A 15,245-nucleotide genomic window follows, 5' to 3' on the forward strand; every position below is an offset into this window, starting at 1 on the left:
ATTTATACATTTTAAATTCGCCAAGTCACTCATATTTTGATGAGTCAACCTTATTGATATCCATTGTTGTCAAGTACCATAAACTTATTTGACCCCGTAGATGCAACAGATGATGGGGTTCGCAGACCCTGTTGCATTTCACATCCCCACAGCTGTGCCCCCCCCCCCCCCCCCGCGCGCACTTGCCCTTGCTCTGTACTATCGATTGTCCGTCTCTCTCATTTTGGGCTCCCAACGCCCCCCAAAAACATCCCGGTCCAGCGACCCGGCGTTCGTCGCTTCCGCTTTTAAAATTATCTCGTGTTCGTGGAACCATCGAGTTCGCTTTTCATTAAAAGTGTTTTGCTTTTGCAAAACCCCTATTAGAAGTAAGATTAATAGGCTGGAACAAAACGGTGTCTACTTCTACTTCGGGTACACAATTGTAAAGTAGACAATTCTTTGTCATATCAAAGTTGTTTCCCATTCTAGATTAAGAGAATCTAATACACGTACTGTATTGGTAAAGTATGTTGCAGAAACTGCAACGTATGCATACGCTTTTGAATCATGTCAAACTGAACTTAATTTCTCTCAACAACTGATGGCAATTTATATCACAGTAAAAGAATTGTAATAGTAATACATACTTAATAAAAATTAAATAAAATCTTGATGAGCATCGTACATGTTATTAAATTACCTGAAAGTACGATAAATACGTAAAATACACTTGTAATAATATACCCTTAATACTGTTGACTCACCAGACGGTAACATATAAAATATGGAAAGTTGTGATCGATTTCGATTGGACATTCCAATCATTATCATACCTAATAAGCGATGATTGGTGTGTCCAATCGAAATCGATCACGACTTTCCATATTTTATAACCGTCTTATGAGTCAACAGTATAATTTTAATACTGGGTGTCCAACGATCAGGTCCATATTTTTTTACCAATTTATTAGACCATAGACAAAAAGAATTTTTGTCTATGATTAGACGCACCAAACACTCTACAAACCTGAATCTCAACCGTCCTAACATATACACATGTAAAAGAAATACATCTGAGTATCAGTTAATTCAGACACATTAAGAAAAAATGGCGGGATATCAAAGAAATATTACCTTTTCGATACCATAAAATAAGATTGTTGATTTTTTACCCCGCCATTTTGTTTGGATCAGTCAGGATTAATTGGGAACCAAGGACGAAACCTTTACATATGTGTTAGTCATGACTGTAGAACTTCAAGTCTGAAGCGCGCTCTATACGTCTGTCATATAAATTCAAAAATATGGACCTCTTCGTGGGACACGGTATATTATTACGTGTTATTTGACAAATTCATTGTACTATCAGGTAAACATTAAAGTAACCAAATATCGACGTATAGCTCTTGGCAGAGGCTCAATTCTACAACCTCCATTTTTACTCATCAGTCCTTGATCTTTGGGCTTTTAATAAATGATCCTATCTTAAGAAACAGGCTATCTATTTCATAAAAATGCTATAGAAAGCGTCACATTCTATTCTGCACTCATTGTCCTTTTATATGACGCTTAAATACGCAGCATTGCGTAGTTACACTGTTTAAAATATAAACGATAAAACAGTGCTGATGATAAAATAACTTAACCTATCACTGTTCCAGATATGTGAGCAGTCTATTTTAGTATGCAAAGATAATGCAAAAACATATATTTACGTACTAGAGTGCGATATTTCGTTATAATTTCGCGCTGTTGTAAAAAATAGATTATAAGGATTTTAGAGTTGTCTATATAAATTGTAAGTTATTATGATAGTCTGAGGTATTAGAGATTAAGCTCCCAGCTCAAACAGTAGATCAAATAACTTGATGTGTTGATTTTGACGATATTGCATTTTCAATTTTACTATTTCACTTACACAATTTTCACAGATTTCACGAAAGTTGCAATACAAACACGATGTATTTGCCTTGAGTACATTCAACTTTTATAACTCTTATTCTCGATTGAATGTAAAGTTTGTTTATCCTCAAACAAGAATAATTCATATTATTGATTAGTGAATAATCTAAAGCGCTTATTCGTATAAATTACTTTTGATTGATATTATCATTGACTGTACATAGTCATGGAAATTGTGTCGGTTTCCTGAATGTTCAAAAGAATAATGTAGAAAATATATTTAAGAAGTGTGAACACTATTTACAGCAACAGGTTTACTCGAAGAATGTTCAACAACTTAAGATGTTCAACAACGGGTTGTTTAGCTGATTGGATAAAGTTCTCGTCCTCAATCTGAAGGTTATCAATTCGATCCTGAGAATAGTCTGTAGTTTTTTAATGGATCGAAACTTGACCAAGCCGGCTTTGATTATTGAATAAAAGGTCCTGGTAAAAAAAAAAAAAACTGATATTGGGAAATAACAAAGCAACATAAATCATCTCACTCTATTCTACAATTCTCTTGGTTTCATTTCAGTTTGAATATTTATTTAGGCCACGTTTCTGCCGTGCTAACTTAGTTGCACAATTATCACATCTCTCAAAAATTTCGGGACCCAAAATGGGATGTTTTCACAAATCTTCCCTCAATTTTGTATGACGTGTAAAGATGCGGATCCAAAAAGGGCTCCTTGTGACTAAAATGATAAGAGTTGATAACAGCTTCCGTCCTTCCCGAGGAAGTTGACGCCATCTTGTTTCTCTTCTATCTGTGTCCATACACTGTGCTAGTATGTCAGTAAATGACAGTTAACAGTGGCTTATGGCTGTGTGCGTGTTGTGGTAAATTCGCGATACGTTGTGTGCGTGGTGGTGTTGAATTGATGTGTAAAAAGTAATTGATTTTATTAGTGTTTCTCAAAAGTTTGTTGAGATAGTGAGAGGAATTTTATGTTTATGATACATTTTTGAAGATTTTAACACTTTTATGATACATTTTTGAAGATTTTAACACTTTATTTCCGATTATTAGTCATAGCATTGTTGGCTACTGACGTATGTTCTTGTACAAAACAGATTTTAATTGTTGCTGTACAGAACCGTTATACGATTTTGTAGAAATGTCTGTTTCTTATAAACAGTTGACAGATGTGTTTACAAAACAATTCGGAAATTCCTTACGTATTTTTATACGAGTTTATTTTAAAGATTTTTTTCGGCTTGAAACATTAAAACCTCATAGTGTTATGACGGCTTTCCTATATTTCAGTGCATATAAAAACTGTTTTAGATTTTATATTGAACACAACACGACAATGAAGAGCACATTCAATACACTTTTTGGATTTAAATAAATTAACACTTTTACAATTACACTTTTTACTCTTGTTATGAAATATCATTTTTTTCAATTTGTTTTATTTATTTAAAACGTAAGCACGGTGTAAGATTAAAATAAATTAATGTGTTGGATTGCCAAGTTATTATTATTTTTTGTTATAAAAGCTGAAATAATTTATAAAGAAAACGCGAGTTTCCTTTATATTGCTTTCACAATCGAAATAAACATACCGAGCCATGGTTCGGTCCCCCGTTACTGACTTTGATTACCCTAAGACATCATCTTTGACCAACATAGGAATATATATTTTTTAAATTTGTATGTCAAATTGTCAAATTTCATTCTTGTTAAGCATACTATTCGTACATCGTGTTTCAAGTTTTCTCTAGATTACGGATAATGCTTTGCACATTAACTAATTAATTTCTCTTGCAATAAAAATTAGGAGACCAAGTAATCAACTGGCTTTGATACTTTCTTTGGAGTTGTATGCAATGATTTCCCCGTATTTCATTACATATTCGCGAAACAATATTTTCAAAGCTTAGGTATACTAAAGTAATCTCACTATATTAATGTAATTATTACAAATAAACTTTCCAAATATAAATTAATTGGCTCTATAAGTCTATAAGGTTTAAAATACTGTGATGATATACAACTTTAATAATCTAATCCAGGGGTCATTAAGGTTTAAACTTATGTCCAAAAGGCTTAATCATGGTTGTGTTAAGGATTTCTTTATGGATGGACTCTGATGTAAACTGGAGAAAAGAATAATAGTATTTCAAGATCAAAATGGAACAAATCGTTTCAGTTGTGATTCACGATTCTTTTTATAAGCTGTTCTTTCAGGATGTATAGTGAACTAATAATTTTAGTCATGATTCACGACTCATCTAATCAGCTGTTCGTCCATTGTTGTGTAGGTTTTTGAGACGTCTTCACGATTTAGTTAACATTTGACAAAATTGGAATGGATCTATTTTGCGGTTTCTCTCTTTTAATTTTAACACAGAGTACATTATTAACCGTCTCAAATTCTCGAACGTATTATCTTTAAATGCAAAATAAGTATGATGGTAATTGTAAAGAATTACTATATTTCGCAAAATTGCTGTAATTAGTTACCAGTGAATAAGTAAACTCTGAATTAGTGAATTCAGAAAGTGTATAAAGTATCGGGTAATTATGTATCAACGTTTATAAACCAATGTTTCCCTATCTTTCAATCAAAAAAATATTCGAATACATTAACATTCGTAAAGGAACTTTTGCAAATAGTACAGGGTATTCCGTAACTCTCTATTAATATTTTAGGACATTGTTCCTGAGTAAGAAACATATCTAAATATCATATTTAAATTGACCGGAAGTCCTTAGTTACTCACCCAACCGCCATTTTGTTTTTTACTTATTAATTTGTTTTCTAAAAAGTAGTTGAAGATACGAAATTGAAACTTTGCACAAACGATTATGACAACTAGGCAAAGCTACAAAAAATGTATCACAATTTTTCAATATCATAAAGCAAAATGTCGGCATTTTAAATTTGTTTCTTAAATAACTAAAAACCCATTGATTTTACAAAAGTTTTAAATGGCTGCCATTCTGTTTTATGAATTTGAAAAATGTTCATGGTTTTTTTGTATCTTTGTCTAGTTATCATACATGTTTTTGCAAAGTTTCATTTTTGCACCCTTAACAACTTTTTAGGGGAAAAAATAATAAGCGAATAAAACAAAATGGTAACTGTGTGAGTAACCGAGGACTTCGGGAAAATTTAAATTTCATATTTAGAAATTTTTTTACTCAGGAACAATGCCCTAACATATTGGTAGAGAGTTCCGGGACACCCTTATACTGTATACTTCGCTCATCATAACGATTATAGGTCTGAAACAAACAATTGTAAACGCATTACCCAGTGAAACAATTGTACAGTCAACAATGTCGTAGTGTACTCAGTAGAATGGAGATCGCTATCACAGCCTCACAGGCCGAGTAAAACATTAGCCGTATAGTAACAATCGATGGTGGGCAATGCTTTTAGCAACCGCTGTATTGCCGTGTCCGGCCTCCCTGCTTTCAACTCCATTCCTTTATAACTATCACAATATCATATTATTGATAAATACTTTAAACAGTACATATGTTGGGACATTTTTTGTTTTACGACTAACACGAAGCTCGCATGTAACAATATTGAAGTTTTAGGTTAGGTTTCGGTTTTGACCACTGAGCTGCACTGAATGAGAGAATTGAGGGACGTTGGTCGCCATCATCGAAGTATATAACACAACTGGAACACCGGGTAGATAGGAGACGTGGGATAAAAAGCGCGCCGTTTCAGTAACCTTCCTCCACCACAAAGGGGGACCCAACGCAGATATGTCAGTTCCTCAAGCCCTGCACGCGGTTGTTAATACGCTCCAGGCCGTGAATACAAAAGGTTGACTGCAATTAAAGTTATATATTCGGAATCTGCATTAACTGCAGAATCTGACAGTATAAATATAATCTTATTTAAATCGTAATTCAAATTTTAACAACTAAAAGTGTTAAACAAATATCACACCTTGACATGGAAAAGTTACTAAGCGAGGATTTTTTTTAATTTTTGGGTTAGAAGCAAACTTCAAGCGACAAAATTGTAGCTAATGAGATCATCTTCGGCATATAACCAAGCAATTTCAAATAAAATTATCTAGTCGTGTGTAATGGAGTAATTAGTAACGCAAAGAGCTTCTTTATAAATCGCGCCGCGGGCCGTTCTCCCTGGTTTCGCTGATCTTTACGTTTACGGTACTCCCAGAAACGTGTTGAGTACAACCAATAGTTATATTAAATACATTTTTATTACAGGTAACAAAACTAAACACAGAAATATCACCTTCAAGGTAAAATTTTTACATACAATGTTACCGTAAATTAAAATATAAAATGTAGACTATATAGGGACAGGGACTGGTAATCCCCCTTTGTTTAAATGTAACAAGGGATCGTGTATTATCTGCTTTGTTTGGTAATTAATGAGAAATTTCAAATATTAAGGCTCAGAGCAAATAATTGATAAGGTCATAAATACTAAGCCTAGGAAGTATTTAACGTAAAGGCAATAACAAAATTGAATAATAAATTTACAAATCGAATTGTAAGTCTTGTTCCTTTGACAATATAAGTATAATGTTGCAAAGACACGATTAGTAAAAAAGTGTTTTGAGTGTCATTGTTATTCTGTATGTTTTAAAATTCATTTAATCACACATAAGAGAAAAGGGTTTGGTTAATAATACTAAACAGTACTTTTAAGAATATGTTTTACTGCCCACAATCGTGCTCAAATATAGAACAAAGGTTGCATTACATGTTGTGAAACAAAACCAATTTCTTCAATCTCTGCCTTACACCTAACTTATTTTTGTTACATTCATTCATAATGTCCCTAGCATTGGAGACACAAACGATTTTGTAAAACAGTGTCATTCATGGGCGGCAGCCCGGTACCGGTATTGATATTTATCTTCTGCAAATAAATTAAATATATGATCACGCCCATTGAATAGTTAGTTGTATTATTTAACTTATATCAACTATTAAAAAAGGTTAAAACTTATTTAGCTTTACAATGATCGAGTAGCAAAACCATAAAGAGTTGCTGGACTGAGGAGGTTGGGGTGACATACAATCAACCTCGTCGCGCAATTAATCACTCTACTACAAACAAACTACAAACTTAATTGTAAATTGCTCGATCACATGTTAAAAATCATCTCTTAAACTACAACTTTGTCACTTACAGTTTTCTTCTGGCCCAAAAATAAAATACTTCCTCGCATACTAACTTTTTCATGTCACAATGTAAAAATTGTTAACTCTTTTTAACTGTGGAAATTATATTTTAAATCAAAAGTAAAACTTATTTATACCATTACATTCTGCATTTAATGCAGATTATGAATATTTAAACATTATTGTACTTAATCTTTGTTATTGAAGGCTAGGAGCGAGTTAACAACTTCGCGCACTATTCGATGAATTGGCTAAAATCCGCTGGGTCCCCCATATGGTGGTGCGGGAAGGCTGCGCGTTTTCGTGAACACGTACCTAGCATTCCAGTGTGTTAATATACTTCGATGGTCGCCATATGTACTAGGGGTGTTTATACTTAATACATCGTAACTATGGGAAACAGAGGATTGTGGGATTACAATAAAGCTAAGAGCCAAACAAAAATATATTGTAAATGTTTTATTTTTTATTCTTTTAGTTTGACGTCAATTGTAGTGCTCATAAAAGACTAAATCCTTATTTGCCTTACTAGATAATGTAACCAACAGTTAAAATAGTATTTTTATTTCATGCATACGATAAACGCAAATTACAATAGATTACACACAAACATCTACACCAAAATAAATCCTAAACAAACCAAATTGCTTGAACAAATTTTCTCAACTTGACAATGATTAAAGAAAAAATGAATCAGACTGACCAATAAAAAAAATAAATCAAACTTGATCAACATCAACAAATAAATAAATTCTGTGATATGTAACAAAAGTAGGTGACGTTAGCTACTGTATATACATTCAAAAGGCAACAATAATGATTGCACGCAACCTCAACAATTTTTTCATGCACTTCTTGACAGGATAACAAAACACATAGCTTCATTGTTTAAAAAAATTATTTCCAAACTTTTTATTGTGCAATACCATAAGGTACACTTACCTTTATACTTTTTATGTACATACTGTAATCAGTGAAATACCATAAGGTACACATGACAACTTTACCTCTATACTTTTTATGTACATACTGTAATCAACATTCCCACCTTTAAAGTTATGTCTTGTAGGGTTGGGTCAGCTATATTCTGTTCTGTTTATTACATTTCTGACAAATGACCACCGAGCGCCTCCCTCCCCCCCCCCCCACTACAAGGGGGTCTGATGGCCAAGTTGAGAGGCCAAGCTAGCCACAGTTGATGTTTCTATTTTACAGTTCCTCCTCTTAAGTAATTTATTTTGGAAGTCGTGATAATTCTTCTGGAAAATAGTGTTTTTAGGTGTTTTTCATTTCTGTCTTCTCTATTTTGTTCTATTATTTATCAGCTCAAATCGTTGCTTATTATCTCAGATGTTTGGATTCGATTGAGGAATCAATAATTATAATAAATTACCGTACTATTGCGAATTTAGCTTAAAAATAAGTTAGTAGAATCAATGATTTTGACACTTGAATAAATTGTTTGGATTTGATTATGTAGATAATTTAACTACTACCACTAAATGACTACATTGATGTAAATTACTAATTCATGTTGGATACACCAACTTCTAAAATATACCCAAACTGAAATTAAAACCTATTGTAAACTTTACCATCCTTTATGTCAAAAATAGTCCAACAGTTTAAGGGAAATATAATTTTGACAGCAGCACTTTATGTGAGTGACTATTATAAGTAATACAAGTAAATTAATTTGTCTTCATAAATATTTCGCAACCATAATTTTCCTCTCATGAATTCTAAAGCCTAGATAAATTAAGTGCAAAAAAGTGTAATTGAGAGTAATTGACTGGCAAGACTGTGCGATGTTGAAATTTCGACCTATTCGATTTCGCCGTAAAAATGCTCTTTACCTAAACTGGAACAGATACTCCTGGCCTTTACAACTACAACATGAACAGGTGAGTTAGCAATATGGTGGCCGAGCTTTGCTCGGGGAAAATACTTTGATATCATTGTAATCATTGCTGTAGTCGAAATGTAAAAAAATGTCCTATGCTCAAATACACAATCTCTGTTGAGGCTTTGTTTGGAAAATAACATGAAACTATTGTTTGATATAAAACAATAAAGGAAACATTTCCCAAGCTTTTTTAACCCTTTTTTGTACTCTTTGTGTCTCATCCATACATAAATACCAAAGTACCCATGAACTTTTGAGAAAACTAAAAGTCACACCCCCATAAACCATATACTGAAAATGTTCGTCATGACGAGGAACCTTGCGCAAAACTATCCATTATTTCATAAATTACCCTTTAAGGTCGTAATTCCTTTCTAAAGGGAACTTTCCATACATCTAATGTTAAAAATACCTCAGCTGTACTTATTTAATACATTGGAAAAAAATTCTCCTTACAAAATGCTATTAGTTAATTTTTATAACGATCCATTTCAAATGGTCTGATTAAAAAAACCATGATACAGTATGTGCGAGACGGTTAATGAAGTTTTATATCAAGTCAAGAGGCTTAAAAATACTTACACTATATGTGTTGTGCAATTCTCTAAATTGTATCGCCATTTTTCCATCTGACGGATAATACAGTGTAGAACAGTGTAGGATTTATGTTAACTCTCATCTCGCTGAAGTAGTTCAGCAATAGACAGAGACTACATAATCGCTGCGTGGGCAGATGAATATTGTGATGTATGATGGAGTTATGTCAGGAAGTAATCCGTAGTTTATGACAGCTGTATTATCCTATGAATTCTTAAGTTGAATTAATTTATCGTTGGGTTTAAGATTGCATACAGAAACACATTGCAAAGCTATGTGGTATTGTGCTGGATTTGGTTACTAAATAGAAATATTTCCGTCTTAAAAATGTGACAAAACGCATAAATGTTTCTATGTTAACCCTATGGCTAAAATAAATTAACATAAATTTGTTGATTGGCAAGCCGTCGGTGTAAAAATGTTTCATGGGGCATCGAAGTACAAAAAAATTAGGTAAAACTGAAAAAGCTGAAGTTTTATAATGAAGAAAGAAAGAAAATGAGTTTAAATTTTGTACCGTAACACATTTATTCCGAGTATAGAAAAGGTAAATGAATGATAATTAAACTAGACTTAACTCTTCAAACGACAAATTTAACTGTTTGCTAAGATCATGAATTATTATATTAATATCTAACACGTGCTAAGAATATGGAATGGGAACTTATATAAAACATGTTAATAGTATAGCATAAAAATACATTAAAGTAAATTATTTTTATCCTTTTGGTAAAATGTGTTGAAGCTAAAAACAACTTGTTCGTGATGCATCCAGTTTTAAAATATTTAACTTTTCTGCTTGAGGAAAATCTGTCAATCATCATATATTTTAGTAAATACTATTATTGGAATAGTAGGTAATATTATTTTATAATGTCATAAAACTTTTTCATCTTCGCCCTCAACTTAGAAGACTCAATCTGTAATAAATATATTTTACATACACGCCTTAACCCGTTTAAAAAATTAAAAAATAAAAACCATCAAAAAAGTTACGATAAACGTACCCTTAAGTCCATTTTAGGTAAAACTGTTACTGAATTACAGTGGCAGTGGTTTGATAAACTGTAGTCAGCTGATTAAAAGCTGTATCAGCTGGAACAGATTGCGCCAAAGAAGTTTCTCACTTTCCCTCACTCTCTTAACTTCCATGTAAACTTTTATTTTATTATGATCAAAATGTTGTTACAGTTTTTGTATTTTTGTCGACTCGCGTTTTACTTTTTTATTCAACAGAATTATGTTTATACTTGTAGCGTCCAAAATATGATAAATATATGGTGTGGATATTGGTAACACTTTTTTACAGCAGAAGAATCCAAACGTTTGTCTTCCTGCATTTTCCCTTATCCTTGGATGTGTACTTACAACCTGTAGCCTATAATGTCCTAAAATTTATTTATAAAACATCCGATATATTATTAGTTATCTCAAAATATTGTAAAATTAAACTAAAGCTTTGTATTCGTTGGCAATAATAACAAACGTTAAATCATTTTCAGTTTAACTTTCTATTTTTTAATTTGTAAAATCACGATGTAATAATTTAACTACTGTGACTATCACGCCTTATTCTGTTTAGTCCTTTTGGTTCAATTACATTAAGTGGCAGTAGGAAATATGTTGAGAATCCTTGGAATGTAAACAGCTTTGGCTGCGTGCGGCAACATGAGTTTACACAAATATACAGGGTCAGCAGAAGTAGGGTTGGCAGGGTTGATTGAAGGGGGGGGGGGGGTAAAATATAGAGGTGGTACTCTACTCTGCTGGTGTACTTTATGGTTGAGTTGTAAAATTAAATTATGTTACCCAACAAATTTGTGTAGGGGATAAAAGTCAGAATATCTGCTCAACTGGTTTTTACTCATTCACTCTATAGAACTTTTTTAGAGATTAGGTTTACATTATATGTATTGGGGAAAAGATTCAGCGACCTCTAGCTATTGTTGGAACCAATGTGATAAGACTGGAGTCTGTTATTAACTAACTGTGTCTAGTAAAAATTAGATTGAAAATACCCCCGCCGCAGCAAACCTGCCGACTAAGCGAATTTCCATTTGCCTGAATTGATTTTCAGTTAAATATATTTTAATACAGTAACATTAGGTTTAACGAGTAGCTAGGTTTGCTGTTACAAGGAAACTAATAAAGTGTGTTTTTGAGTAAAATATTGATAGCTTAGTACAAAATAAATAAATTTGCCAAGTTTGATCAAAATATATCCATAAACAAGCGAACTACAACATTTGACAATATTCTCCATAAGAATAACATGGGAATTTTAAATTTACAATTTTTTTTTATTTTCTCCGTTACTAATAATCGAACAAAAATACTTTTGTATACTAAATTATTTGTTTTTTTAAGCTCTTTAAAAAGGTCTAAAGAGAAATCGGGATATTTTGTGTTTTGAGGGTCAAAAGTGAGAAAAACCAATTTTTACCCCATAAAACCCCCCGTAAAGCCCCGTTCCCATGGTCCGATCGTGCTGGTTCGCGAACTCATTCAAGTTTATCCGCCTTTACACCTTTAAACCAAATTTCATCAAAATCGGACAAAAATTACTCAAGTTATCGCGTTCACGGACGTATATATATATATATATATATATATATATATATATATATATAAGTCTATATATATATATACATATATAAAAATTTGAACGAATGGTGTTTTTGGCCTCTGGGGACATCAAAATGAAAAAGTAAATCGGTCCCGGGTCTAGGTCTTACCGTGCCACCTACGGTAATAGCTACTTCCCTATAGGGAAATTCGCTAAAAAAATGTATACCAAACGTAAAATAATTGAATTATCCATAAAATCATGACGCCTCCAATGTAATATTTCTGGCAATATGTTTTCCTCCAGCTGTCGATATAACATAACCAAATATTATATAATAAGTCAGCAATCTGTATTGTCCTCAAATAGAATAAAACCCTAAAAGTTTTGGTGCCCAAAATAAATTCGAAACCTTGATATGCCGTTTGTGGGTTTAATGGTTTTATTAAGATTAAAGCTTAAATTTAATATCTAGCAAAATGTTGATCAAAACGAATACTTTATTTAGCTTATCTTTGTGTTAAATACCCCTGCTGAAGAAAACCTGCAGATTAATCGAATTTCCATTTACCTGATTGGTTTTTCGATTAAATCTATTTAAATAACATTAGATTAACAAGGAATTAGGTTTTCTGCTACAGGGGTGGTAATAAAGTGTGTTTTTAGCAAAATATTTACAAAAAACTTAGTATAAAATACATAATTTTGCCAAGTTTGTTATATCCATAAACAAGCAAACTAAAAAGTTAAAATTTTATTTTCCATAAGAACTATGAATTTTAAATTTTAATTTTTAATATTCTCCGTAACCAATAACCGTAAAAAGACGTTTGAATATACTAAATTATTTGTTTTTTAAGCTCTTTTAAATGGTTTAAGGAGAAATTGGGAAATTCTATGTTTTGAGGGTCCAAATGAGAAACACAATTTTACCCCATTAAACTCCCCATAAACCACGTTCCCCTGGTCCGATCACGCTGGTTCGCGAACTCATTCAAGTTTATCCCGCCCTACACCTTCAAGTCAAATTTAATCAAAATCTCACAAAAATTACTCAAGTTATTGCATTCACGGACGTGTATATACGGTATAACAATTTTAACAAGTGTTTTTGGCCTGGTGCATCGAAATTAAAAATGTATATCTATATCGGTTCCAGGCTTAGGTCTTACCGTGCCACCCACGGTAATGGTAATAGCTACCTATAGGGGAATTCGCCAAAAGGGAAGTATCGATAAATCAAACATATACAATGTCGGCTGGATACATATTTATTTTCAATGCAGTAAATCAATTCTTAGCTACCAATATCCAAATATTGAAACCATAGACTAACCACCCAGTATTCGAAGCCCACCCTGTTCCACATATCGAGAAGTAAATAATTATTACATTGCGATATATGATACCCTATTTGTTCCCAATGTGCCCCCTTCCTACTGTCGCCAGACGCTAGACTTGAATTTTTTCTCCCTACCGCCGCGCGTCGCCATTTCGGTCGACGGAAAGTCAATCAACTCCAACTGTTTTGTTTGAGGTTATGTTATGATAGTGACTTATTTGTAATCGTTGGATTACTAACTTAAAGTAATTCTCTTTCCAAGGTTTCCGTTTCATTCTTAAATGTTATCATCGTTGATCTGCACTTTGAATGTACTATTAGTTTACTGTGTTTAACTTGTTCTAAGAAATGAGTCTTTTAGTTGTTTTGTCTATTGTGTCAAACGCGTTTGGCCATTAACTCTTCTACGTTCTGGATTTTAAAATGAGTTTAATATGTGGTCATTTAAGAGTTCCCCTCGCAAAACAAATTTATTTAGAAAGAAAAATAACAGTAATGAGGTTAGTACTGCGATCCTGAGTTAACAAGACTTGTATTCTAAATAACAAATACCTAGCATAAGATCATACCAACTAACAATAGCCTAGGCCCATATTATCTCATCATTACCAGTTCTTCTAAGTTCCGTAGGAGTACCATAAGTTCAGAATGTCTCATAGGCTACAAGCATACAGGTCATTATTTCATTAATTTGTTTATTTAAGAATTAAGAGTAAAACCAACAGAGGTCTGATGTAAAACCAATCAAGTTAAATAGGTCTATTTGAAAAAATCTAACTGGCCTAGTTGTGAAACTTTTTGTTAGGCATACTTTCAAATGTTGATAAAGCTCTTCAGATAAACATTTTGATCCGTTACAGTTGTAAAAAATAAGCAAATGTGGTTATTGATTTCCTTCTAATTCTTAATCTAAGTTAGTTAATAATTCTACTCTAACATATTTCTCAATAAACTTTTAAATCTATTTTTCTCATCTCTCGCTAATACTATTCATGTTAAATAAATTATTCATATCTCATTCATTACTTAGTCTCTATTGTGTTCTCTGCTCTTTGAAATACATGAATTAGTTGAACACAGACTAAATTAATTATTATAAGTTAAGTTAGGTAGTAAGGTAACGAATATTAGTTAAAATAACTTAGACTATTATATCTACGAAAACTATGGATGTGAGAAAAGTTTAGTAGCCTACCTTAAGTAAGTTTTATGGGCCAAAATATGTAAAACAATTCCTGCGACCAGACATTTTATGTATACCGTAACCTGTGTAACTTAGAACCCCCCCCCCCCCCCCCCGTTTGTATGTAACTTAGTTTCAGTTATTTTCACTTAATCTATTAAAAGTTACTCCACTTCTTTATAAAACGACTGTTACGATGTGAGTTTTTTGTTAATAATCGATCCTATGATTAGGCCTGTTTGCGATTGGACTGTAGGGTTAGTCGATAGGATTTTATATTCATAAAAATAGGCATCATCATTGCCATTGAGTTTTATGAATAGGTTCAATGATTTTTTATCTCTGTGTAACATGAATTGGACCTACGGTTCCTTGAAAGCATAAGTTATGGTTACAAATAACTACAATACAGAGTAGGCCTACAATAGGCATTGATTGGTACAATTCAAAATACTGCTGAGCTTTGTTTTTTATGATTTTTTTTATAAATAGGACTAAGTAACGATGAAGTCAGATTCAAATTTTACCATATATCTTTTTTTAGGTATAAAGTTTTTATATGATAGGCGAGTAAATAGTTGATATCCTACTCCA

General features: G+C 32.5%; 1 protein-coding gene across 12 annotated transcripts in view; it reads left to right on the forward strand.

The window, feature by feature from the left end:
* Positions 1-15,245, forward strand: part of LOC128989682 (rap guanine nucleotide exchange factor 2) — a 278,269-nt gene that overhangs the window by 224,161 nt on the left and 38,863 nt on the right. The window contains exon 1 of one of the 12 annotated variants that reach the window (XM_054411749.1): positions 8,838-8,961. The exons of 10 other annotated variants lie outside the window; for them this stretch is intronic. In XM_054411749.1, the coding sequence (XP_054267724.1) occupies positions 8,866-8,961 (96 nt within the window). In that variant the 5' untranslated portion in view covers positions 8,838-8,865. Of the gene's footprint in view, positions 1-8,837; positions 8,962-13,672; positions 13,969-15,245 lie in introns of those variants that run through there. One more of the 12 variants, XM_054411757.1, reaches the window with a different exon arrangement.

The sequence above is a fragment of the Macrosteles quadrilineatus genome, unplaced genomic scaffold (genome assembly GCF_028750875.1).
Source record: "Macrosteles quadrilineatus isolate MER2022 unplaced genomic scaffold, UCM_ALF_1.0 Scaffold_1__1_contigs__length_201487025, whole genome shotgun sequence".
NCBI lineage: Eukaryota > Metazoa > Arthropoda > Insecta > Hemiptera > Cicadellidae > Macrosteles > Macrosteles quadrilineatus.